The 26,533-nt window shown below is 38.5% G+C and overlaps 3 protein-coding genes across 3 annotated transcripts; 2 read left to right on the forward strand and 1 right to left on the reverse strand.

Annotated features, from left to right (window-relative positions):
- Positions 1–1,507: 1,507 nt before the first annotated feature.
- On the reverse strand, positions 1,508–3,984 carry LOC116209628 (3-ketoacyl-CoA synthase 11-like). Its single transcript, XM_031543328.1, has 2 exons — positions 2,994–3,984; positions 1,508–2,529 (listed from the first exon to the last, which is right to left on the reverse strand). The coding sequence occupies exons 1-2, from the start codon at positions 3,792–3,794 to the stop codon at positions 1,747–1,749; spliced, it is 1,584 nt and encodes a 527-aa protein (XP_031399188.1). The 5' UTR covers positions 3,795–3,984; the 3' UTR covers positions 1,508–1,746.
- A 4,555-nt stretch (positions 3,985–8,539) lies between these two features.
- Positions 8,540–13,424, forward strand: LOC116208037 (U-box domain-containing protein 44-like). The gene is made up of 4 exons (XM_031541229.1): positions 8,540–8,884; positions 9,661–10,944; positions 11,168–11,486; positions 11,758–13,424. The coding sequence occupies exons 2-4, from the start codon at positions 9,715–9,717 to the stop codon at positions 13,251–13,253; spliced, it is 3,045 nt and encodes a 1,014-aa protein (XP_031397089.1). The 5' UTR covers positions 8,540–8,884; positions 9,661–9,714; the 3' UTR covers positions 13,254–13,424.
- Positions 13,425–24,115: 10,691 nt separating this feature from the next.
- Positions 24,116–25,942, forward strand: LOC116209000 (zinc finger protein CONSTANS-LIKE 16-like). Its single transcript, XM_031542575.1, has 2 exons — positions 24,116–24,796; positions 25,021–25,942. Exons 1-2 carry the CDS (start codon positions 24,671–24,673, stop codon positions 25,165–25,167), a joined length of 273 nt encoding a protein of 90 aa, XP_031398435.1. The 5' UTR covers positions 24,116–24,670; the 3' UTR covers positions 25,168–25,942.
- The last annotated feature ends 591 nt before the right edge of the window (positions 25,943–26,533 follow it).

The following is a 26,533-nucleotide window of genomic DNA, read 5'->3' on the forward strand; positions in this document are numbered from 1 at the left end:
AACTGTCAGAAATAGCCAAGATAGTATGCATGGAGGAGAATCAAGAGATCCTCTGCAAATCCTAAATGGGTGAGCTTAACCTTCCCACACAAAAGATGATAAGCCAGCTGTCTATCTGCTGCAGCTCTATCAAGAGATTGGACATAACTTCCATTGCCATAACAAATTGATAGATTAAGAGGGGTCTCCTTGCCTATTTTGCATATTTTTATGTAACTATTACTTATCATACAAATACAGAAATCATATACTTTTCGTTCTTCAAATAATATTATAATTTTAGGCACCTTTTATGGTAGATTTTAACTTGTTATCAACAATGAAAAATAAATCAAAATATCGATATGTGTAAATAAATAGATAGGAAATACTCTGACAAGTAGGCTTTTATAATTGGTAGTATGGAAGAATTTTGTATATAAAAAGATTGACAAACTCACCTATTAAAAATATGAGAGTTGTTTCTCTTACTTAGTTAAAATTGGAATGTTAAAAAAAAAAACGAGTGAATAGAAAATTGAGTACTATATTGTAAAGCTGTGTAACATAATATAAATATTTTTTTAGTTTTTTAATTTAATAATAGTTATACATTGTACTAATATGAAATATGAACTAATTAACCCAATATAGTTGGACTGGTGGTTAAAGGGTGTGACTTCCTTAGAGAAGTCCCAAGGTCGATTCACCCTGCAAATCATTTAGGAGAATACTTCATATTGGGCCACCTGCATTGCCTGTCGCAAGACTGACCTATCCCTTTCTTATTTTGGTTTAAGAAAATTCCCAACGATGGCAGTGGATTATAGATATATGAAATTCCAACCATAAATTGGTTTTCCGAGAATTGTTTAACTAACATTTGTAATTTGGCGCGATTTCGTGCAATTGCAATATTTGGTCAAAAGTCAAGATGTAAAAGAGTAAATTATTTCAAACCGATCTATTGATAATTCAGCAAACCTCAAATAATGGGCATCCATACTTTTTGGTGTGAACCCTAGTATTTGGAAGCCTAATTAATCCCGATTAATCTAGTCGAGTCAGATCGGCTCACTAAGAGGTAAAACTATCATAACGTGAATTTTTTGCATTCACAAGCAGTCGAACCCAATGCTTTGCTTAAGCGGAATAAGTATCGAGTCGCTTGAATCAACCACTTTACTTGGCCATCCATACTTTTCTTTTCTCCCATTTGCCCATAATCTGGACACTTTCATCGAGCTTTCCATATTTTCTGCAGATTGCTGACTACCTACCCCAACTAGAACAACTACATGTCCCAAACAAATAGTATACGTAATGTTCACACTTCTGGTACCCTCCTCTGAGCTACAAAGTTTGTTTTAATGTCCCTGTACATTAAAGTTTCTGCGAAATGAGATTCTTTCGGTTCACAATAGGGCTCACAGTTCCAATATATGGGATAAGAAAAGTACGAGATTTTTACCGATAATGATCGAATAAAGAACGTTTTTTGGATAATGAACATAGAACCTAATTTTTGTTTCGGGTCATGAGTGACTACCATCATATTAAATTCCATTTCTCAAAAAATACAATTTTATGTCGATCATAAGCACATAGATTGTGACACAAAAAATTTCCAAAGCAAATTGCCGCGCTTCTACCAACCCATATTCAATTATCAAACATTCAAAAAGAGAAATCTGAAAATTGAATGGACAGAATTCTTCTATGACTATCCAGATCCTAATATGCATGGCACAATCAGAAAATCAACATTTAAGTGGCAATAGATGCCACTCTTGGGACCTCAACTGGAAATTTATGAATCTCATCCATCCAGGGATTCTTCTCCTTTGCGGGGTTGATTGTCCTAAGGGCTTGCCACACAGCACTGTTGCACTTAAATCCCGACCCAAATGCAATCTGCCATGTCCGGTCACCCTTCCTGATCCGGCCCTTAGCCTCAGAGTAGGCTAACTCGTACCAAAGCGAACTGCTGGACGTGTTTCCGAACCTGAAGAGAGTCATCCTCGAAGGCTCCATGTGCCAGTCCGTCAGCTCGAGGTTCTTCTCCAGCTCATCTAGCACGGCTCTCCCACCAGCGTGAATGCAGAAATGCTCAAAGGCCAACTTGAAGTCAGGAATGTACGGCCTTATACTTATTTTGAATACCTTTCGTGCCACCAAAGTCAGGGCAAACAGGAGCTGCTCTGACAAGGGAAGCACTAGAGGCCCTAGTGTGGTAATATTGGCCTTCAAGGCTTCACCGGCGACAGCCATCAAGTCTTTCGAGAGGGAGACCCCGGTCCTTCCAGTCTCATCCTCTTTCTGGAAGACACAGCCATAGGATCTGTCCTCTGCGCCCTTGTGGGTTCGCACTGTGTGGACAAGCTGGTACTTGGACCTTCGGCGATCAGAAGCCCGGTTAGACAAGAGGATGGCAGCCCCGCCCATTCGGAATAGGCAGTTAGAAACAAGCATTGACCGATCATTCCCAAAGTACCAGTTTAGTGTTATATTCTCCATGCTTACTACAAGTGCATAGGAGTTGGGAATCACCTGTTAAAAGAAGGCGAAAAAGGGTCAGGGCGAAGTTGCTTCATGTAACACAATTTTCATCAGGATGACTAACATTGAACTTCGATCAGGTCGTGTTCATATTATTATCTAAATAATACCTAATGACCCCATATCGAACTGTATTCTATGTTTCCTCACACCGGAGTTTTGACGACATCATCATATATATGACCAAGTATTTACTTGACATTTGCATATGTCCCACACATGTTTTTACTAGACATTTGCATATGAGCTATGCATTTAAACTCTTTCCTAACATGTCCCACCAATCTTTACTAATGCAATAACATCCGCCGTACTATAAGGTTCAAATTTCTCAATCCCATTACGTCAATTAATAAGACACTTACAAATTATAACCGATCAAGGGAAACGGCTAAAATAGCTAGAGAGCTAAAAAAGCAAAGGGATGAATTAGAACAATATATATCATGACTAACCTGCAAGAGCTGTTTTGCTAGGTCAATGGAGATAAGCCCAGCACTGCACCCCATTCCACCGAGGTTATAGCTTAAGATGTTCCCCCTAAGCTTATAGTGATTCACAATCATTGCTGAAAGAGAAGGTGTGGGATTGAACAAGCTACAATTCACCACCAAGATCCCGATATCCTTAGCCTTAACCCCGGTCTTCGCTAGAAGCTCGTCGATCGCCCCAAACATGACTGCTTCTGCCTCCTTCCTGGCCTCAGCCATGCACGGGTTCGGCGGGACCCTCATCACGGCCTCTGGCAGGTATGTGTCCTGCCCGAGCCCAGATCTCTCGAGGATCTTCCTCTGGAATGCGAGGTTCTCATCTGTGAAGCTGCCGGTGAGGCCCGATCGCTCGAAGAACACCTCCCTCGTGCACTTCCGTTCTGAGTCAGGCCTGTAGCACGCAAAGTTGACGAGGTAGATGGGCCTCGGGCGGCTCATGAAGTAAAGCGTGGCTAGGAAGACTATGAGGGTGGAGCAGAGGACCACACTGACTAGGTTGAACTTGAGCTGATCCCACAAGCGGAGGAAATCATCGACAGTTAGGGTCGATAAATGGGCAAGGGCTATGCCTATAAGTGGCATGAGAAATATGTACATGGCATTAGAGATCAGGTAGTGGTACCCAAGCTTGACATACTTGAGCCTAATGGAAAGAAGAAAATTCGGGAGATTGTTCCCATTTCTCAGCGGGGATTCAGGTTCAGCTTCAACTGAAACCGAACCGATTCCCGGGTTACGAGTATTCTCCTCAGAAACTGATCCCATATTAGGGAAGGAACGAGCAATCCCAGCGTTTTAGGATTAGTTAAGAACGAGCAATCGACCTTCTTGGAAACCGGGTTGTATGAACTAACAAAGTGTGAGGGTAACTTAAAAAGCCCAGAGTGTTACTAGGAGTTGTTTGGAGAGAAGGGAAAGGAGAGGATATTGTGTGAGGCTTAGGCTATATGGCGGGCCTACGGAAATGGGGATTAGCTCACTGAATTTAAAGGCTGTGGGGGGGGGGGGGTTGTGGACACAGAGAGAGAGGAGGTGGAAGGGCAACTAACCCCCAACGAACTTCTTAATAGTAGGCGGGAATGGCATTGAATTTGGCAACCAGTTATGGAACTTTATGAAATCTTATGGGCTGACCCTAAAAAAAAAGGAGAAAGTCTTTCCTAGAAAAGAGCTCTTAATTCCTTTTATTTTATTTTGGTTTTTTAATTGGGAGTTTATCCTATCTGATCCCATAAACATCCTACAAGTTTATCAATTATGGTAAATCCATGTTTATTACTAAGATACGCTTCATTCATATGTTTTTGTACCTCTTCCCTTAACTCGTAAGCAAGGTATCAGTTTGGTTTCATGTGTGACTTAGATTTGATTCATGTGGTTAAACGCCTTTTCAAGGGAGAACACAAAAGTTTTTCATACTCTGACAATTTTTTTAAATTTTACATTATTTTAATAATTCATTTTATTATATTGCATATTCTCAATCCCGTTGCTCATAAAAAATCCCTTATAAGTGGACCGACCATACTAAAATTTGGATTAGATAAGTCCAACTGAGCTTTTGAATATAAGATGGTGCAAACTGGATTAAAAAGAAAAAAAGAAAGTCCGGGTGTAAACACATGCATGGAGGCTAATAGAAAAAAGAATCAGTAATAGGAAGAAGAAACCTAGCCAGAGAAGCCAGTAGTCAATTTGTCATCCATTGTTTTTTGAGTCATCAAGTAATATGCATGTGGAGGAAATATGGGAAACGTCCTAAATAAATTCCCACGAACCCAATCACCAGCCTCGTATTTTTTCGGAATACAATCACCTGACTTATTTGGATATCACCTCAATTATGTCTGCATCTGCACTAGCAAGTTGATATCCCCAGGGACTAACCCGAGATTTCGACTAAGAAGGGGTGAGATTGTTTGAAGGAAAATGATCAGATATAATTAGTGAATTTAGAGCGGATGAATACGAAAAGTTAATTTGCTATAAAACTAGAAGAGTATATGCATAATTCTGTACGAGATCGGTGAGCCCGTTTGGTTTCATGATCAAATTTTAGAATCATGATTTTGATTTTAACTCTACCTACTACACAACAAAAACACACGTTTCCCAAGTCAAATTTATAATACTATCTCATTTATCTTTTTCCACAATCAAAATCAAAATAAAAATCAAAATTACTTTAACTCTAAAACCAAACGTCAAAACTCTTCATTGGTCCATACCTCGATATATTCCAGAACAATGCACAAGAAAGTTTCTGATACAAGGTGAAACCATAATATTAAGTTCCGTTCGTATGTCAACATCTGTTCATTTTGATCATATTTGAAGTGACATGGACTTTCCTTATGAATGATATGTTTGGGTGAAATATAATGGAATGGAAGGAATCGAAGGGGCGGGATCCAAATTTAATTATTATTGTATGGTTTTGTAAAATTTAGGGCTGGGAAGAAAATGGAAGGGACCATAATCTTTCACTTCTCCTAATTTTAAGTCTTCAATTTTCAATTCTCCTACGTTGGGAGAATCGGAGAGTAAGATTTTGAGATGCCACAATAATTTAATCTAAAGATATGAAGTGGTTGATTATTTTATTACTGATTAATACTCGCCCTCGCATGTCACAATGTGAGATTTTGAAGTTTCACGACCGTTTAATCTAAAAAATTAACCTAATTAAATATAGAGTGATTTATTATTTAATTAATCAATAGAAGGGTTGAAAAGCTCAATTCAATTTACAACAGGCTATAAAACTGGCATAATGATTATTCGATTTAAATAATTTTACCCTCTTATTCCTTTCCCTCTGTTGTTAATTCTTTTCAAATAATAAAAATTATATCCTTCCATTTTCCTATTCTCACCTTCCATATAACCATGCTCCCATTAAGAAAGTCTTATTTGTAATGGATATATTACGTATATTACCTTAATAAAATGATTTTCAGAAACTCGTCACGTGGCCAAATCAGGTCATTAGATGTGTCAGGGGCATTCTTGTAAATTACAAAAGTCTGGGTTATTGGTGTAATATCAGTAGAACACCAAAAGAACGGCATCGTTTCTGGCACAGCGGACAGATTCAGATTCCGAACTTGTGAATAGACAAAATCTAGACATAACTGTGCATGACGTTGCATGACTCAGATTCTGTGACTGACTGACTTCTAGAATCTGAGCGGTGACGATGTTGTATCTGAATCATAACTGTTTTAGAATCTGGGCAATCACGACTACTGGGTAGTTACAGATCGAGTAGATAAAGCTTTACCGAGGTGGACTGGGTCAAAGTTGTGGATAATTATCATGTGGGGATAAGACGACGATTAAAAGCAGTTGGATAACAAGAAGCCCACTTTTGCAAGATCAGAGAGGAGATTTTGTAATCGTCAAAGATGGAGGAAAATCTATAAATATTAGAACATCTAGTAGGATTAACACACAACTCATTCAATAGATAGAATCTCTACAGATCTCTCAGTTCAAATGAGCTTTAGTTGCAAGGTGATCCCCTCAACGATTGAATTTCACAAGTATGTGGCAGTAGGATTGCATCATTAACGACACGGTCACGACTCCATCAACTTGTTGACAGAAGGTCTCGCCCACATCCTACGGTCATTCGCTCAGAACATCTCAACGTGGCTGCATTCCTTTTACTTCATCTACAGGCGACCTCATACCTGAGTTCAGAGCCTAAACTACTTGTCTCGATGGAAAGTAGAGTAGACCATCCTCTATAAGTTTGATTTGAGTTGTTTATTTCTCTCTCGTTGGGTTGCAATTCTATCATTGTATATATCTTCTTAATTTAATGAACTATCTTTCCTCATTGATTATCTACTTTCATTAAGTGAATCTCTTTAATACACGTAGTCATTCTACGGAAAGCATTATCAAAATAATCCACTAATGATTTGAAAAGGAAAAAGATTTTCCAGTTTTCACTCATTATAGAGAGATTAGAAACCGCCTCTCCCATCACCAAAATTCGACAACAACATCGTAGTGTCACTAGTCAATTAGAGTTTTTCAATTTTTATTGATTTTTAGAAATATAACAAAAATTCTACTATTAAATATATATATATATATATTTTATATATTTTGTGATACAATATCACATGATATACCCATTAATATCAATACCTTAAAAGTTAATTTATGGATTCTTCCAAAGAAATTTCCGTTCCTCATCCTTTGCCTTTCGGACATTACCATTGATCCTTTGCACCAAATGAAATTGTTGCAATTTAATACACTGTGAACATTAGAATGAAAAAAGAAAAAAAAAAGATTACATTAACGAAAAATAATAAAAGTACCTACTTCGTTTCAAGATTTACGAGGATTTATCCAAGTGAGAGAATTTGATGTACCTCTCTGCTTCTTTGAATGCTTATATCAAACATCATATAGGCGGTTAGTTTTTCTGCAGCAATTTGAGAATTTAATTATTCGTAAGGTTACTGATATCTAAATCTAAGAAATAACCAACATCAAACTGATGAATAACGTTACCGCTCAATTAGAAATTCAAGCAGCAACAAATCCGAATATACCAGCATGGACTGCGAAAAGAGACGAAGTGGCAAATGGTGAGAGGGCACGAATTGCAGGGGAACGCCTCCGTTCGGAGGGCTGGCGAAGTAATAGTTTGCAGCAACCCAATGGCCTTTGTGGACCGACGGTTGTAGGGTGCTCGGGAGTGCAGTCATCGATGAGAGATGGAAGCGGAGTGACCGGTAGAGGTGAGCGAGAGAGAGAAGTGAGCGACGAAGAGATGGAGGGAGCAACAGTTTATCTGGCGCGAAAGGGACTGACCTTTTTTGTGCGAAAGGGTTCAATGAGGCAAGGGTAGATCTGGAAATTTGAAAATATGGGATTCATCATGGAGTGAGCAATGGAGGCCAGGGGGGCGCGAAGACTACCCATCGGTGGTTAAGGGGTAAGGGTATTTTTGGAATTATAAAAATATAAGATTAATAAAAATATGGGATTAACCTCTCTCTTCTTATTGTATTGTAGGGTAGATGTTCAATTTCATTGGATATTAGAAATTTAAGAAAGGGATTTTGCAAAAATATTAGGAATTTAATAAAAATATGGGTTATTTTCCCAATTATTAATAAAAAATAAAGTCTTTCCACCAGGGAAGAAAGGAAAAAAATAGTTAAAGGGGTGTGATCACACACATCAAGCAAGAAATTCAAAATTCGATTATTGCCGTGAGAATTTCAATTTTCAAGAAAAATATTAAATGATCTTACCTCATATGAATTTGAAAGAACGAATTAAATTACCACATATCAAGAATAGTCATGAAAATTACTTGGGCGTTATTAAACGCTCATTTCCTTGTTTGTTGCAATACAATTAGTACTTTTTTACATTATATGACGAAATCTAAAAAATAATTTCTCGATTTTCAGTATTCTTTTATTCAGTTTTCCGTTTCCGCCGTTAATGAATAACTGTAAAGAAGTAATATGGGGGGGCGGGCTAACACCGGTCGCCCCACCTCTCAGTCAGCGCATATCCATTGCAGGTGAAGAAAGAACTTTCCCAGAAAATCAATGCAGCAAAGAACCTCATTTCTCCTCTTCTTCTTCTTCTTCCTCCCCTCTTCCAACCATGGCGTCGCCCTGAACTTTCCTCTGTATTTTCTCTTGAAGAAAATCTTGACTACTGAGCCAACCTTCAACCCCCCAGAAAGTCTTGGTCTTCCCCCGAGGACCGCAACAGAAGTTTTTTCCTTTGCTCATAAGGTTACACAAACGCAATAACTATACGATTGAGAGTTCGGCTTCATGGGGGATTGAAGTGGTTTCGGGTTCCCACAGGTAAACTGCACTGCTTGGCTATCCCTTTTTTTTTTCGCAGAGCACTCATCAGTCCGCAGCCAGAGCAGATACTCTGTGCAGTCAGTTATGTCTTTCTGATTCATGTAATTCTCCCCGATGAACTTCCAAGAGATACTAAGTCGTATTTGAATAAGCATGCTCTTGGCTTGGTGCCTTCAGGCGAATAGATTAGGTGGAAATCTTGTGTTTTTGGATGGGCCGATTGGAGCAAGATTGAAAGATTGCTAAGACATGTAGGAATTTGTTCAAGAATTGGGGTTGGGGGCAACTGCCCCTTCTCTCTCTCAGTTGTTAGAGATTTGTTCTGGCGTATGTTTTTGTTAGAAGTGCGGTTTGTAGAATACATAGGAATCAGTTGAATGCTGATATGTTTGTTTCCTTACGAGGCTGCTGAGCTGGCAAGTAATTCACGCCCACTTGTGTCGAATTGTTTCTGCAGTTTCTTTCGGGAACTCAACTTCGATAGTGAGACATGTTGTGTTACACTTCTCCTCAGTGTCCATGTGGATTATTGTCCTAATCAGAGTACTGGAGGTTTTGGCTAATTTGCGTGTATAAGTACATGTTTTATTCTCTAGCAATCAATGCCAACAAACAATGTCCCTGTCATCCTGGTTTTGTTTCCTTACTGCTGTATAATACTCGAGTACGGTTCGGACAATCATCCTTGAGTTATGTTTTGAAGGGTATTTTCTCTTAGTATCAGTGTCCAATTTAGAAGATTAGCCTACTTTAATCGTGCATATATTCGACAGGGTACAGATGGGCCAATCACATGTCTAATTTCCGAATGACAAACGGTTGAAAGCATGGCTTTGGAGCTGATCCCCATTGGGACCATCTTAGCAGTGCTAACCAACCAGGTGATCAAAACTGCGCAGGCAGCAAAAGACGTCCTCTTTGAGAAGGATAGCTTCAGGGTCCTCTCAAAGCACCTCTTCGACATCGAACCTGTGTTAAGGGAACTCCAGCTCCGAGAGCTGAACGATTCTCAGGCTGTGAGGTTAGCCTTGGAATCCCTTGAGGCCAATGTCAAGAAGGCCAATACCCTTGTGGAGAAGTACCGGGGCAGGTCCCGCTTCTACCTCCTCATCAAGTGCCGTCACATCGTCAAGGAAGTGCAACAAGTCACGAGGGACATTGGTCAGTCCTTGGCTGCTCTGTCCCTTACAAATGCCGAGGTTTTGACCGAAATATCAGAGCAGGTGGATAGACTTCAGAATGAGATGCAGAGAGTAGAGCTCCAGACTTCTCGATCTCAACTCCAGATTCTTGACAGGTTGGATCAGGGGATTAAGGACCAGAAATCCGATCAGGCCTTTGCGAACGATATCCTCGAGGAGATTGCTCAGGCGGTTGGAGTGCCTGTGGAGCCCTCAGAGATAAGCAAAGAGCTGCAGAGTTTCAGGAAGGAAAAGGAAGAGGCTGCGAGCCGAAAAGAGAGGGCCGAGGAGCTTTTCCTCGGTCAGGTCATCGAGTTGCTTTCCCGAGCTGATGCTGCAAGGGATTACGAGGAGGTTAAAAGCCGGTACCTCCAGAGGGTTCAAGTCATTGAAAAGTATGGTTCTCAAGAGTACATCCCACCACTGAATGCTTTCACCTGTCCAATCAATGGAACAGTGATGGTAGATCCTGTCAGCCTCCCGACCGGGACCACCTGCGAGAAGGCAGCCATTGAGGGTTGGCTTGAGCAGGGAGAAAGGACCGATCCCGAGACTGGAGAGTTCCTCCACGAGACTTCTCTGAGGTCCAACATCCGACTGAGGCAGTCAATCGAGGAGTGGAGGGAGCTCAATTACTGCCTCGGGATCAGATCATGCAGGGCAAAGTTGTTATCAGGTTTTGATCAATTAATGGATGAGGCTCTTGCTCAAATGAGAGATCTAATGAGAGAGGATTCTGTTAACAAGGACTGGGTTTCAATTGGTGGTCTGATTGACACTACGATCGATATCCTTGGGAGTTCACATAACAAGGATGTGAAGAAGGAGGTGTTAGTAACCTTGAAGGATGCTGTAGAAGGGCATGCCAGAAACAAGGTTAGTAATTTCATTGCCTTTTTTTCTTTTGTTTGCATTATTATGATAGCAAAACACATAACTTTTCTGAGAATTGTAGTCTTTTCTATTCGTTATAAATAACTGTAAATGATTAAACTATCGGCTCTATTGGTTCCGACTCCCATCTTGCTTCATGTATGGAGATAATTAGATCCATCTTTGACGTGTCAAGTGCTTAAATATTCGCCTTGAATTTTTGAAGGAGCAAGTGATTGAGTCCAAGGGGTGGGATCTCATTGTGCCATGCCTGGGCCGTGACTCAAGCATCTCGAAGGCAGGCGTCACATTATTATACGAGCTATTGCAGGACAGATCGGGTTGGAATGTACCTACTTGCAGAAAGCTTTCTGAGCAGAGCAGTGCGATCCTTTTCCTTGTGACCCTGCTAAGGGGCTCGGCCAGAGAGTCTGCAGAGTACGCGAAGAAGATCCTGAATAAGCTGATCGAGATGGACAAGGAGAACATTTCTCGGGCTGCTCGGTCAGGATGGTACAAGCCCCTTATCGATTGTATAGTCCAAGGTCAGTGTTTCATTGCATCTTAACATTGTGCATGCAAATGAACTTACTAAGGACATCAATTGATTTGAATTTGCTGAGTTTCTGTTACTAACTACAGTTGTCTATGTCAACCTGAAAATCTCATGTCAACCCGAACTCGCAAACATGGAGTATATTTTTGACTTATTTGCTAAAATTCAGAATTTTTATGTGATGTTTTCGAGCATACAATATTTAGATTTCTAGTGTCGATGTGAAGCTGACAATGATTTGGTTATTCTGGAAATTTCAGGCCCAGATTCTTCGAGAATATCAGCTGCGAAATCTTTAATCGATATGGAGTTAGTGGACTCGAGCTTGGAGGTGATTGGCAAGGAAGGTATCATTCTTCCTCTTCTTGAGATGATAACTGGAAATCTCGAAGCCAAAGAACTATCTCTATCTGCCCTTGTCAAATTACTTAGTTGCCGCGCCAACAAAGAACTTCTTGCCACTGCTGGCGGAGTCCCTCGTGTTATCAAGGTAATGGTCGATCCTCAGGAGCGTACATTCATAATCACAAGATGCTGTGAGGTCTTAGGAAAGCTGACCTCCGAGGGTGATGGGATTCGATTCATCGTGGATGGAAATGGTTCTCCCCTTGAACTGGATCCCATCCTTGCCAAGTTGTTAGAATTTCAAATGGCTCGTAACACGTCACAGAGTGTGCTGAAACCCACCCTGCACACTATCCTCGCGATCTGTAAGCCGGAGCCTGAACTCGTTAAGAAGGCAGTTATGACTGCCAGTGGCATTTCAGCAATTCTTCCCCTCCTTGATGAGTCCGATTCTGATATTCGGGAGGTCGCCGTGAGCCTGCTCTTCCACTTCTCTCAGCACGAGCCTGAAGGTGTCGTGGAGTACCTGTTAAGGCCAAGGAGGCTAGAGGCCCTCGTGGGATTTCTTGAGAATGACAATAATGGAGAAGTGCAGATGGCAGCGGCGGGTTTACTGGCCAATCTCCCAAAATCGGAGGTCGGACTCACTATGAAGCTTATTGAATTGGACGGCCTCAGTGTTCTTATAAAACTCCTCCGATCTGGGAAGATGCAAGCAAAGGAAAATGCCTTAAGTGCACTCTTCAGATTTACAGACCCTGCAAACATCGAGTCGCAGCACGTTGCAGTGGGACTTGGACTGTACCCTTTACTGGTAAACCTCCTTAGGGTAGGATCAGTCACAGCCAAGGCCAGAGCAGCAGCTCTTATCGGAAACCTATCCTTAAACTCCACCAAACTGTCCATTTCGACCAAACCGAGCAGGTTGTGTTTTTGCTTCCGACCTCGGGTTCCACTGTGTCCTGCACATGGCGGGGTCTGCAGTGTAGAATCCACATTCTGCCTGCTGAGGGCAAATGCATTGTCTTATTTGGTGGAACTGTTAGGCGGAGAGGTCCAGGAGACCGCCTACGAGGCCATTCAGGCACTCTCCACGCTCGTCCGTGATGGCCCAATGAACAGGGGAGCCAGTGTTCTTCACGAGGCTGAAGCCATTAAGCCTGCCCTCGAGATTTTGACGTGGGGGACGGAACCTCTGAAGGAGGAAGCCTTGAAATTCTTGGAGAAGGTGTTCCAGTCCAAAGAAATGGTAGAATTGTATGGATCGTCTGCGAAATTACTCCTTGCCAGTATCACAGGCAGGAATATTCACGTGGATGGGAATCTCGGGAGGGCGGCAACGAACGTTTTGGCACTCATCGAACGATATTCCAAGTCGTCCACATCTATTATTCCAGGACTTTTTGCATAGTTTTTCGTTTTTGCATAGTTTTCCTTTTCGCTCGGGTCGGGACCAATCTTCTTCGATGCGGTTGCAATGCCCCTACGGTCACCTTATACAGATTGTATGAGAAACAAAATACAGAATGAGAATCGTCATTTTTCGTGAATATTTAAGATAAACACAGCTGCATTCGACGAATATTTAGCTCAATATCGACTTGTCCTAGCCATGAATACTTCCAGTCAGTTTCGGAACACCTGCAACAACTGCAGTCAAATTCATCCGCTCGGAGCATAGTTTGCCACTGCGCCACACATTATGGTTCATTTTGGTTCGTTAGTTTCTAAAAGAAATCACTGTTTATTAATTTGGTAAGGCCTTGTTTGGTTTGTGGGTATTATTTTAAAATAACAATTCTTCTGGGTCCCATTTATACAAAATAAAAGAGTGGGCTTCATTTATACTATTTTTTTCCACAACAAAACAACATAACTCATACAAAGTCAAAAGGTGGGCTTCATTTATACCACTCTTTTTCAAAATCAAAATCTGATTTTAAAATCTTACTATGAAACTAAACGCAACATAAAAACCGCAAGTAAAGGTTGGACCAAATGCAAAAATAAAGCCAAAAATTGAGGAAAACAAAAAGAAGAAAGAAGGATTGGCAACGAAATGTGCCCCAGTGGAGAAACTATTATGTGAACCGAATCCACCATGTTAGAGGAGATGAATTGAGCAAAAAAGTGTCTAATGATCGATTATAATAGGTAGACTAGAGTCTAATATGTATCGACTGACTCGATTGCTGGCGGTAGAATTAGAATAGCCAGGCATTGTCACATGTGTGTTAGCTAATGATTGAATCAATATATTGTTCTAATCGATCATGTAATAATTTCTCGACCATAGTGTTAAATTTTGTTGTGAGGTTTTAATTTCTTATCTACCGTTTCTAACTCAATTACTCCACACAAAGTGTCACTTTCTCATCTCTCTGTCGCCTTTCTGTGCTTTGTTTTGACAAGCAAGACAACTAAATAAATGTTATAGGGGGGAAGCGTCAACCGTTTATGGGAAGAGAATGGCTGAATAATTTGGTGAAAGAACCTTCAGAAAAGGCGAGACAACTTCAGATAAGAGCAAATTAATGGGATACGCAATCAATAACTTCAATTCAAACTAATCACGAGTTGAGGTGCAATTGACAAATTGCTCTGTTAGTAGGCATACTTTGTTTGCAATTGTAGGGATTTGGAATTTTTAAAAATATCTCGTGATGAACACCAAACAGAGACTCAAATGAAAATTAGCATTAGCTAATAGGATGAAAAATCGGAAGAAATCTTCAAATTCAATCTCCTCTTGCAATCATGCTATTTATGTGTTGAATGAAGAAGACTCCTCTCATAGGTCAAAGGCTGCTTGTCTGTCACCTAATGCCCCCACTTGAATTTATAAATCAATTCAATTTCACACGTTATCATGCATGTGTTTGGTCCAATTCTTGTCCTTTCACCGGAAGCTTCCTATTCATTTTGGTTTTATATCATCTAAAATTATAAGAATGAGGAATCTTTCTTAATACTCACATTCAAGTCGGTCCTTGAATACTATATTTCTAGGGGAATTCTATATTTCTAATTAAGCTCCCGACTTGCCAAATTAGAAAATGGACTTTACTCTTTCTCGTGCCTATTGCAAAATGTATAGTTATTAAAATATATGGTGTTGGTTCATGCAGTTCTACGTTTATTATTCTTAAATAAAATTTCGGGTTGAACCTTTTATGAATGAAAAAAATCCACATAATTGGGAAAAAATTTATCTCTTAGTAAAACGGTTCGACTCGAATTGAATTAGTCAGGTGCCATTGGACTTTCAAATACGAAGTTGCACTCCAAAAAATATTTGAAGGGGGCATAAACAGTAATCGCTTATCGTAAATTGCAATTTGGATATCTACATATGAACAATGTTTTTAAACCCGGCCTGGCTCGGCCGATTGAATCGGTTGGCCCGCAACCCACTACCTTCTTCAAGCTAGGTTTAACAAAGAGTCGGTTTAGTTGAAAAACCAGTCAAAACCGTTTGACCCATTAGTCCAATAATTGACCCGCTCTTTATGGTCGAACTGGTAATTAAGGGAATCTCGTGTACATATATGGTGATATTACGGGAATGGTGGAGATGTGTCATGTATTAGGTAACTTTGTACTCCTACCTAGCATAGAGTATTTTGTTTGCTTCTTTTCCTTTGATATAAAGGCACGATCTCCTATTTATGTACTTTCTCGTATGAATGCAATTGAACTAGAAAATTCCAAATTTACTATGGGACTAATCAACTTCTCTTTCTTTAGTTTGAAACACTCAAATTTTAAGAGATTCCCTTAATATTGCGCATGACAAAAATCACAGTATGATACTTTACTCATTTCCAATTGAAATTCAAATCGAAAGAATAAGAAAAAAATAAAATGCAAGGTCGATATTCATTTCATATTTATACTCCCATCTCCATCCTTTTCTTCAAGACTTTAACACTTCTTTTCTTATTCTCAAAAAAGGCATATGGCTATATCATCTTGTCTTATCTTAGTGAATTATAGTTGTTAACTTTTAATTATTTAATGTGTTCATTGCTAGTGTTAATTATTGTTAGGTTATATTAATAGGACAAATTCAATATACATAAAAGGCTATGTATAATTTATTTTAAATTTAAAAACAAAAAAATAATTGACCTGGTGATTGAACCGGTTGGATCGTTTGACTCTCGACCTAGTGAAGAGGCCAGGTCATCGGGTTTAAAAACATTGCATGTGAAGGACACTTTTTTTTATAAGTAAAAGGCTAGATCGGTTTATTAGCCCCGCTGTGACTGCCCCAACTAAGAGAACCTAACCACCACGGAATGTTCCTTTTGCCATAACTCCCTGAGACTTTAGCCCAAGTTGGTCACCGCAGCCCTACCAACACACTAGTGAATTAAGTTCAAGGCCCACTGGATCAAGCATTATAGGCCGGCCACCGCCATCCCATAATACACTCACATAGTGGCGAGCTCTACGTCCTCAGTGAGGTTCGAACTCATAATGTTCAAGTGTAGCGCTTGATGCTTAACCACTAGACTACCATTCTGATGGTTATGTGAATGACACTTGATCGGGGAATTAACATTAGATTCGCTGCAAGGTGAAATCCAGCTTGATTATTATGTAAAGGAAGACTAATAAAAAATTAAAAGACAACGCCAACTATACACTTTGCATCATTTTAGCACGAATTTTTCAAATTATATGGAAAAATACCAACTACTAACTTTGGATTACGTTATGTTGACTTCACTTTTCCTGTCAATATTAATAACAAATGCCGGTATTAGCTGTAAGTGTTAGGAGTCAGAAAATTAACCCTAGCCATCTTGCTCGATATAACATTTCGAGCCCGCTTTGATACACTCAAATTGGCAACTAAATCCAATTAAGGATATTTCTCTACTTATATCTATCGTACATATATCGATTTCCTTGACATATGTCTAAAATGTTCTATCAATGAGATAATATATACTATCTCTAACCCTATATTTGGCAAGTATATCTACTTGTTGTATGCAATTGAATATTTGATATGAATTATGATATCCTATTAGAGATTTGCCACAATGTCTATAAATACCTTCCAAGTGTGCCTAAAGCCTAAGTTCCATTCTTGACTCTTTCCGAGCACACTCTCATTTATGCATCGGAGATGGAGATCTAGACTCCCCTCGACCCTCCCTTTTGTAAGTTGTTCATGGAACTCGTGGCTTGCACGTGATTAATACTTGATTTTTCACGACCCAATAGAAAGGAAGAGGAGTCGATGATGAGGCGTCGCTCATTGCCACAATCAGGATCATTGGGAACCTCAATGGGTATCGATGACCCATGGAGGTGGTGGTGGTTGCTGAAGAAGTCTCCATTAATGCTTCAGATTGTTATATATTTATGTACATGCACATAAAAGAATTATCATGAAAAGTAAAAGAGAGATGGGGGAAAGGGCTTACTTGGCCTCATTGGCTGGCACCGCCTCCCCAACTGGGTTCGACAATGACTTCTGATGCTGCCACCCACCCATGTTACAAGTGTGGTGGCAGCTGACAACGCCTCATTGCCCCCTCCGACTCTCCCTTTAACTTTTTTATAATCTTTTTTTTAATTTGAATAGGGTGGGGCTGCACGAGTTTGAGGGGTGGGGGTGAGGATGGGGGGATGTGGAGGCGAGAGAAGGAGGGTGGCGATGAGACCTCCACTGTTGGCTCTTGGGCCGTCTTTTCCTTGAAAGAATTTGTTTTTTAGATTTTCTTTTTCAATTCAAAGCAGGAAGGGTTTTATCGACGGTCACCACCAACAACCACTAAGTCAACAACAACCTGAACGAGAGGAGGGGGGAGAGGGGTGGCCCCCGGCCACCCTTCACCTCCTATACTTTTGAGGTTTTGATTTTTTTTTTGTCTTTTTAAATTTTTTTTTAATAACTAGTAGGCAGGCACGTGCCTTGCACATGTAGTACGATATATCGATGAAATAAGAATTAAGATTTATTCTATTATTATGCATTATTATAATTAAGATAGTATATAAGTTCATAAGGAGATGTTTGACCTTATTTTAGTGGTCGGTGTGGTCTCCTCTTCTTTGTGGATTTCATCTATTTTATTATAGATAATCCGTTAGATATCCCCACCTTTTTTCTCATGAAAACCTTTCTAATAATTATATTTCAAAAATAAAATTTTCTTGAAAAGTTCGTAAAAGACAAAAAAAAAATATGGCGAAATATTGGTTTTCTTAATTTGAATATTTTGTGAGGTCAAATAAAATTTGATTTCTGTTGAAAATTATATTTTTAAAAAATTATAATGAAATGAATCGAGCGAAGAAGTGGTTCTATATCAAATTACCTGATGGCAAGTCACCTTATTCCAAAAAATTAATATTCTGTAAGAAAAATATGAATCCATGAGCTCTATTTTTGTTTAATGTTTCTATGGAAATCTCATCAACAAATATTTTATTTTTAATAAATGTTTTTTGTGAGAACTTTCTAACCTATTTTCGAAAAAAAATTATTGGTAAGATATTTGAACAATATTTTATCTATAAAATATTTTGACATATTACCATATGAAATTATGGTGAATATTTCGTCGAAAAATCTTGAACACATTTTAAATGAAATTTTCGTGGATAATAATCCATAAAAATGCTGAAAGTTTCTTTACAATGACTCTCCATCTATATCACCCATTATAATCATTTCGGGATATACTTTACTTATGCATGTCCACCTATTTAGACCATAGTGAAATATAAATTTTGAAATCATTGTTGTCGCAACAAAATGTCCATTCATTATCCAGAACAAGTTTTATATAATGAAAGTATATATATCCATGCAACTAATGTATTTGAAGATCAGCTAGCCTCGAACCTAGATTTGTTGAAAACCCATTGACCTTTTGGTTATCAAATGGTGCAAATCGAGTCAAAAGGGAAAATTTTCTCCAGCAGAACATATTATTTCACCATTCTATCAGCCTAATGAACTCTTCCGAAATGAAAATATGCAGTTGAACAATTATAACTAATTGATTCTACAAAAAAAAATATTAGTTTGTCCTCCAAAGATAGGTAAGCACCCGTTGGATTTTAAAATTGGATTTTACACTTGATAAAAGAGTGTCTCACTAACAAATAAGAATAATATATAACAGTCGTTTCTAAGTAATGAATAAATAAAGAAAATTTCAGTTAAAGAATTTATAAGATGGAAATAAAAACTCCTCGAAATTCTTCCCCAAAGAACTCCTTGAAATTGATAAAAATAAATAAATAAATAAATTTCATGACTGAAGTTTTCGGAAAAGTACACAATCGAAAAACTTAAAATCATCAATATTTAATCGTTGAATTCAAAAGGCATGCATACGTAGATATAATTGCATGTGTACATTAACCTTTAATCACATCCCCTGCCAATGATCGTCACAATCCCGGGGGATAAGATTGCTATGTGTTCCTATGCTATTAAATTCTTTTCTTGCTCCCTAAACTAATGACTCTTGCATAGATGTGTATACATATATATTATGGATTAAAAATGCATTTATAAACTAATGATTAGTGCATAGGGTATAATTTGCATGGAAATGTACATGCAGTTATATTTTAGAAAATTATAATTGAATAGACTTATAGAGGGATATAGATGCTTACTTTCCAAAATTGAAAGGGTATTTACAAAAAGTAAAAATCGAGAAACACTTTAAAGGATTTATAATTTTAAAGATGTTATGAATTATAAATTATTTAATTTTTATATTATTATTATTATACTTGAATAAAGGATTTATTGATGAAAATATGTATTTGGACTGAGACGACTGGTGTAAATTACTTGATATATGCGAAAAGGTATGGTGCGATTATATTTTAAAAGAACGCAATAGAGAGATAGAAGGATGAATACAGATGCATTTTTTTTTCTTTCAATGGATATTAATACGAAGGGTCGTGTTGTATTTTAAATACAAAATAGAAAATATGTCTTCATACATTGAATGAGTGATTGGAGTCTAGGAAGATATGCATGTACATTGAATCAACATTATAGGAATTAAGAAACTGTCCACATACATGGAAGAGTAAAATGAGAATTGTAAAATGTGGATAAATACGATAATGAGCTCTAGACTTTTATATATGTAATAATAGATTTTATTAAAAAGCTCTACCAAGCTTACTTGCCAGCAACCCCAAGGGGTTCGGCCTAGTGGTTAATGTGCACCCAAGTTTGCACCGAGACCCGGGTTCGAATCCCCTTGGGGCCATCGGAGCGCTTTTGGCGTAATTACCCGCTCCGTACGCCGCCAGGGGTTTACGGAGCTTTGGAGATTAGTCGGGCGAAACCCGAACACCCCGAATTAGCAAAAAAAAAAAAAAAAGCTTACTTGCCAGCTTTCCACTAGAAAATGTAGTATGGGGAAACTATATTATTAGTCCACTATCATTGAACACTTTTTTATTTTAGTTAATTTTCTATTTTCCTGTTAATTTTCATCTATTAGCTTTGCTTACTGTTTTGTTCCGCAACTTTAGTAACATTTTGAATTATATCCTATTTCTCCCTTTTTTCTTTTTCCAATCCTTTCTTTGGGGTTAAACATTTTGTTCTTTAGTCTTATCATATTGAATTATGCCTTAAAAATGTACTGCAGCATTTTTTTTTACTATAAAAAGCATTTTTAAAAAAATTAAATTATTAAAAAAAGAAGGAAGATTGCAGAGGAAGAAAGTGGACGATGGAGGTTTAATACCGAACGCCGATGCGCAAGTGAGGTGGTCGATGACCTTCTGTTTTGTCCCACTTTCTCTCCTTGCAAAGAGAGAGAGTGAGTGAAGAGATATCAAAGTAGTAGAGGCTAAAATCAGAAACCATTGGTTCGGTAATATCATTAGAGACCTCACTCGGAGTGGTGGCCGCTCACATGTCTTGTTGTCACTAACATTGTTAGAGGAAAGCTCCCGACAACCTCGCATCAGACGGTGGTCGTGTTGAGCCCCATTGTCCCTTCCCTCTAACTCCAGTATATTTGTTTTAAATTTTGAATTTTAACTTTTTATTTTTGCAGAGAGAGGGACATAAGGGAAAATTGCCAATGACCTCGTTTAAGTGCGATTGGGCTGCCACCCCTCTCTCCCTCTCCAGCTTGCATCATCTTTTTTTTAATACTAGTTTGATTTTTTAGAAGTATTTTTTTATTTAATAAAATATCATTTTAGCATTTATGATTAAAAAAAGAAGAATCCAAAATTAATGCCAGACAAAAAGGATTTTTTGCTTCAATCTGATTAAGCTTTGTTCCTATTAATATGGAAGTTCTTCTCAGATAAAAGGAAGTGATTCGATGCCAAAGCCAAAGGTCATAGATCTCGAACAAGCAATTGAAAAGATATTGGAGCATCTTCAGGTTTAGGTATTGTTCCTTCACTAAGACAAATACAATATGTAACATGAAGAACATAATTGAAAGAAAAAGATAATTAGGACGAATCGAACAAGTAATTAAAGTTGAGGACTAAAAATTGAATTTTCTCTAATAAAATATTCAATAAAAGGATGAAAATAGAAAAACAACCAAAGACATGGGACCAAAACGAAAAAAAGACATGGGCTAAAACCGAAAAATAAGCAAAGTTATTGGATGAAAACGAATAAAAAATAGAAAGTGGACTAAAACAAAACACCGTCTAAAGGTAGTGAGTAAAAAGTATAGTTTTCCCCATCTTTATCAACTAATTATTTTCCCATTAGGAAGGGAAATGAAAATGCATTAGAACTTATTCAAGAGGGTGTAGTATAATAGCGTACGCTTTCATCTAGTAACTAAAAAGTTTCAGATTCAATATTTATTGTGCTACTACCTGTACCCATTTATTAGTTATTTAGAATTTTTATTTTTTATTATAGTAACCCCATGAGCCTCTAATACGTAATTGAAAATGCTTAAGAACTTTTCTTCCACTACTTTCGTTCTCTATGAGATGTTGATTCCGCTGCAGAAAACCAAGGCCAATATTTTTGCGATCTTGTGGTGCATATTCCGGAGTTCAGGAGATTGATTTTATTACTGCAAAATGTAGTCTATATTTTTTATATCTTATTTTCGATATGTATTCTGGTATTCAGAAGCTCATTAGTTCCAACTAATCAAGTTCTAGCCGAGACCACCCTGTGTGGATTTTCTCTATACACAAAATTCGAACTTAAAACTTTATTTAAGTGAAACAAATACAGAACTGCTTAAACCAACCTATGTTGGTAATATTTTTTGACTTCTTTACTCTCGTTTATCATTATTATGCATGCGCTACCGAAATCCTAAGGAAAGGGATTACATATGCAAGCGTTCTCTCACATTTGTTAGATTATGTCCAGTGGCCATCTCTGTCGCGTCTCTCATACACATGCGGCATAAGAGAGAGATGAGCAACAAATATGCCCCCACCGGAGCTCGTCTCTTGCGGATAGACCCATCTCTCAGCGAGAGACCAATTAGCGACTATCACGTGGCAGCCATGGGCCTCATGCGATAGCTGCCTTTACTTTTTTTAAAAAAAATTAAGTTGTGGGATCACCCTAGAGACTAAAAAATAGAGATTATGGAGTGGTAAGTTTCTGTTTTGTTTAGTGTATCTCTGAATAATATGAAGATTATGTGGCAATGATGGACCATTTTGGAGGCTCAAATGAGAGATTGTGAATGGAGATAGTATTATGTCCAAAGATTCCAAACTACCACAATTAATATGGTGGTCATTACGTGATTTTTTTTAAGGATGGAATATATATATATATATATATAAGGGCATTTTGGACGGAATACATGATTAATGACTTTAATTATAATGACAACGTAAAAATTAGTTCCTCGATATTCCTTGGAGGTGGACAACCATCCTCAGGAAGTGTTAAGACCTTTCTTTTCTTTTTTCTTTTTCTTTTTTTTGTTAATAACAAGAGGCGTCGGGGCTTTGCCTAACTAACTTTAATAATTTAAGTGAAAACATGTAAGCCATCGATGAACGATAGTGGTATTTGTGAGATTCATTTGCGATTAAGTCCTAAGAATGTTAATTGAGTGAGCACAGTTATGCCCTCCAGTTAATTTAATCTTACTTTTTTTCTTGTAAGTAAAAGGGGTTGGGTGATCGGAGTAGTAACTCCCACTGGAGGTAACTATATGGGCTCAAATCAAGTCACAGAATGTCCGACTTGAGTCATAACTATATCAGGACTAGAGAGTATGGGCTCGTCATTCAGACTTCGATAAGGTATTGGAGGAGCACCACCTATCCACGAGTCCACAGGCAAGTACTATACATTAGAGCAAGCTGATTCAATAACAAATATGAGGATATTCCCACTTATTTGCTCTCAAGTATTCATGATATAGCGTTTGAATCTCTAGCGCGTTACCAATTAAATTATACCTCATTCATAATTAATTACTCATGCGGATTGAAGTGCACTCCCAATCGATCCGACTAGTCAGCCTAGAACGTCTGCGATGGATTGGCGTTGAAAACTAAAGTCGAGCATTTAATTTGTACACCAACAGAGGACAGTAGCTCCAGCACATTGCCAACTCGATATAAATTTTATGAAAAAGAAGAAAAAAGATGTATCGGTTGTCACTTTCGGTAATCCAATTTAAAAATTTTCTTTTGCAAAAAATATAAATAAACAGAAGTTAATCTCATCGGATCTGAAGAAGTTAATCTCATCAAACGACGACAAAAGTGACATATATTTTCTTCTGCTGAAAAAAGAATTGGCTTTGCTTTTTTGGAATGGTGAAAAGTATATAGAAAATGGCGAACTTTTGGAATTTTTAATTTTTTTTTTGATAGGTGGAAATTTGTATTTTCCAGGTACTATTGGTTATCAATACAAACAATTTTGTGCTCAACAAATAGTCTCATGTCAAATTCTTTGGGCTTAATCCATCGAATTGACATGCAGAAAGAAAAGAAAAAGATGAATTTAATCATGAGAATGTGATGCAACCGAAAATTGCTTTTAATGGGCTGACTTTTAGCTGCAATTGTAGGATGGAAAAACCCATTTAAAACATCATATTGTCAAGGTCAATTAATACTTGGACTGAATTAGTCTCAATCTTTAAGCTGAATATTTCAGCGGTTAAAAATATTAAAACAGATTTTTTTTATTTTAAAAGGACAATGGCGTCGTGCTATTCACACGCACACAACATTTACATAAGTGAAACATATGTCTCGCTCCCAGCTGTCATCATAAAGTCTTGTATGTTTGATCAAATTCTTCAAATAAACATCTTATTAAAGATATTTTCTTTGCCAAAACTCTGAACTTCAGGAGGTTTGAGAGTATTTATGAGGAAGAAACCGTGGGTATGATTATGTTAGGTGTACTGGCATGACAAGCGTTGTAGTTGCAAAGCTCCATTTCTTGCTTTGAGTATTAAAATCAGGAATCGGTGAAAACCGATTCCGGTTCTAGTTCCTACCTATAGAGTACTCAGAACCGGAACCGGATGATACTTAAAAAAAAAAAAAAAAAAAGAGTAAAGCTACACAGCAAGGTAGCAGCAGCAGGATCGTCCCCGTCTTTGGCGGAGCTGGCGGAGTGGGTGACGACCTCAATCTCCTCCTCATCGACCTCCTCGTTGGCAGCCTGCTCCTGCTCCTTGTTGACTTGCTCCTCATCGAAGGGCTTGGAGCTGTCGGACATGGCCTCGTCCTTTTGCTACCGAACTCTGCTCATCGAAGGAAACGGAGATTGTTGCACCCTTTGACTGCAACGAAACTAAAGGGGTTCCCGTTAGTTACGGGACTGAGGCGGAGCGTATGCATGGGTTTCTTCCATCTGATATGGACCTTGCAGAGTTTGCAGCCGATGTCGAGAGCTTGCTGGGTAAGGGGCTCGAGAATGAGTCCTTTGGAATGGAAGGACTAGAGCTGATGGATTGGGATTAGGAGAGGGAGAATTCTCAGGATTGCTCCTTCGAGAGCGAAAAATTAGTGAAGATTGAAGACGAGGGCGTACTGGCCCTAGATGTGGGCCAAGGCAACCAAGTCAATGAAGTGATTGACATTTCGAAGGAAACATTCAAATTGAACTTTGACGACTAGGGTTCTCCAACGACTTGCGGAGGGGAGGAGGATGGGAAGGTGGCCGAACCGGAGGCTAACGCAAATGTAGGAACCAGGTCAAAGATGCAGTGAAGAAGAGGCAGAAGATTTTCTTGAAGCTTGACTACGAATCGGTAATCGAATCTTGGTCAAGCCAAGGCTCACCATGGACCTCCAGTGATCGGCCGGATCTCAACTCCGATGACTACTAGCCTGACTGCTTGGTATTCCATTTCTCTTCGCACATTATAGTTTCTCCAATAAGTTTCTCCCTCTTGGTCTTTATAATGACTACTATTCTCCCTTAGGTCAAAGATGCAACGCACATTATAGTTTCTCCCTCTTGGTCTTTATGGAAAATTCCTGTGGCCAACTCAAAGGGCTCTTGAAGTGAAATTTATAGTAGTTGTTGAAAATAGTTTCAGATAGAGATGGTGCTTGCAGGAATTTCCGATGAAGAGATACTACAACAGTCATTAGCTTCTCAACATGTCTGAAAATGACGATCAAACGCCTTAGGTCCTCAATTGTCTCACTGCCAGCTGAGACGAGATTCGCTGTGAAACACAGAGAGCAGTAAGAAGATGTTATATCAATTGACATGATCCCGTAAAGACACAGGACAGGGCAGGGTGTATACCTTGCAAACGCCTTAATGTAGATGCCATTGTAAGGTAGAGTTGATCCATTTTCGTTTCCATTGGCTTCAATCTTCCATAGTTGGTCTGATTTATGGTGTCAGCTGCTGCTCTAAAGGATGTGTAGACCATTTGTTCAAGCAACTGATGCAGCCTTATTGTTTCCAAGTAATGGAGGATCTTTACCAGTCAAGTGCCCCAAAGAGGAGTGATAAATCAGCCATTAGGTAAATAGCATTAGGGTATACGATGAAATTCACCCCCCACTTTTTTGCCACAATTAATCCCATTTACTTACATATCTTTTTGTTGTTATAGATTAATCTAAATCTATGTCGGTATTCTATTTTGCGTGATTACTGATCATGGATAGAATATTTTCGGTTTTATTTAGTGAGAGAAAAAAATTTACAGGTTGGTTCCGAGTAGGTTTCGGTTCCAGGATTCAACAGGGTAGGGTCCGGTTCCAAAATCTTGGAACATGTTCCTTACAGAGTAGGGTCCAGGTATCATGAAAAAAATAGGTACCCAAAACCGATTACGCTATGTTATAAGGACCTAATTAATGCAATTTGAAAAAGTGAGGGACGAAATTGATGCAAAAAATAAGTCATGGACCAAATTGATGTAACCATCAAAAGTCATGGATCAAATTGCCTACTTACTCTTAATAAATTGATCATCAAAATAAAAACTGGTCAAACACTTGCAGTTTAAATAGAAAATATCTAAATTAATGAACATAGTATTCAATCATGGTCAACATGAGCTCTAATCTTACAAGTCTCAATAACCAAACAACAAGTGGGCATTGCACTATATGCTCACACAGTTGGTGATCAATGAGATCAAACCCATGTACAATAGTATTTCGACAAAGGCATCTACCTCGCCCTACACAGATCCATTTGACGGAAACGGAAAGTGTCCCTACAACCCC

The sequence above is a fragment of the Punica granatum genome, chromosome 5 (genome assembly GCF_007655135.1).
Source record: "Punica granatum isolate Tunisia-2019 chromosome 5, ASM765513v2, whole genome shotgun sequence".
NCBI classification, from domain to species: Eukaryota; Viridiplantae; Streptophyta; class Magnoliopsida; order Myrtales; family Lythraceae; genus Punica; species Punica granatum.

What these genes read in the sequence shown, in the direction of transcription:
- LOC116209628 (XM_031543328.1), bottom strand. Translation starts at nt 3,794, where the DNA reads ATGGGATCAGTTTCTGAGGAGAATACTCGTAACCCGGGAATCGGTTCG. An exon ending in TAGCAAAACAGCTCTTGCAG is followed by an intron (nt 2,530 to 2,993) that starts GTTAGTCATGAT and finishes TTCTTTTAACAG; the next exon opens with GTGATTCCCAACTCCTATGC.
- LOC116208037 (XM_031541229.1), top strand. Translation starts at nt 9,715, where the DNA reads ATGGCTTTGGAGCTGATCCCCATTGGGACCATCTTAGCAGTGCTAACC. An exon ending in AAGGGCATGCCAGAAACAAG is followed by an intron (nt 10,945 to 11,167) that starts GTTAGTAATTTC and finishes GAATTTTTGAAG; the next exon opens with GAGCAAGTGATTGAGTCCAA. An exon ending in TATCGATTGTATAGTCCAAG is followed by an intron (nt 11,487 to 11,757) that starts GTCAGTGTTTCA and finishes TGGAAATTTCAG; the next exon opens with GCCCAGATTCTTCGAGAATA.
- LOC116209000 (XM_031542575.1), top strand. Translation starts at nt 24,671, where the DNA reads ATGCATGGGTTTCTTCCATCTGATATGGACCTTGCAGAGTTTGCAGCC. An exon ending in TAGAGCTGATGGATTGGGAT is followed by an intron (nt 24,797 to 25,020) that starts TAGGAGAGGGAG and finishes GGCTAACGCAAA; the next exon opens with TGTAGGAACCAGGTCAAAGA.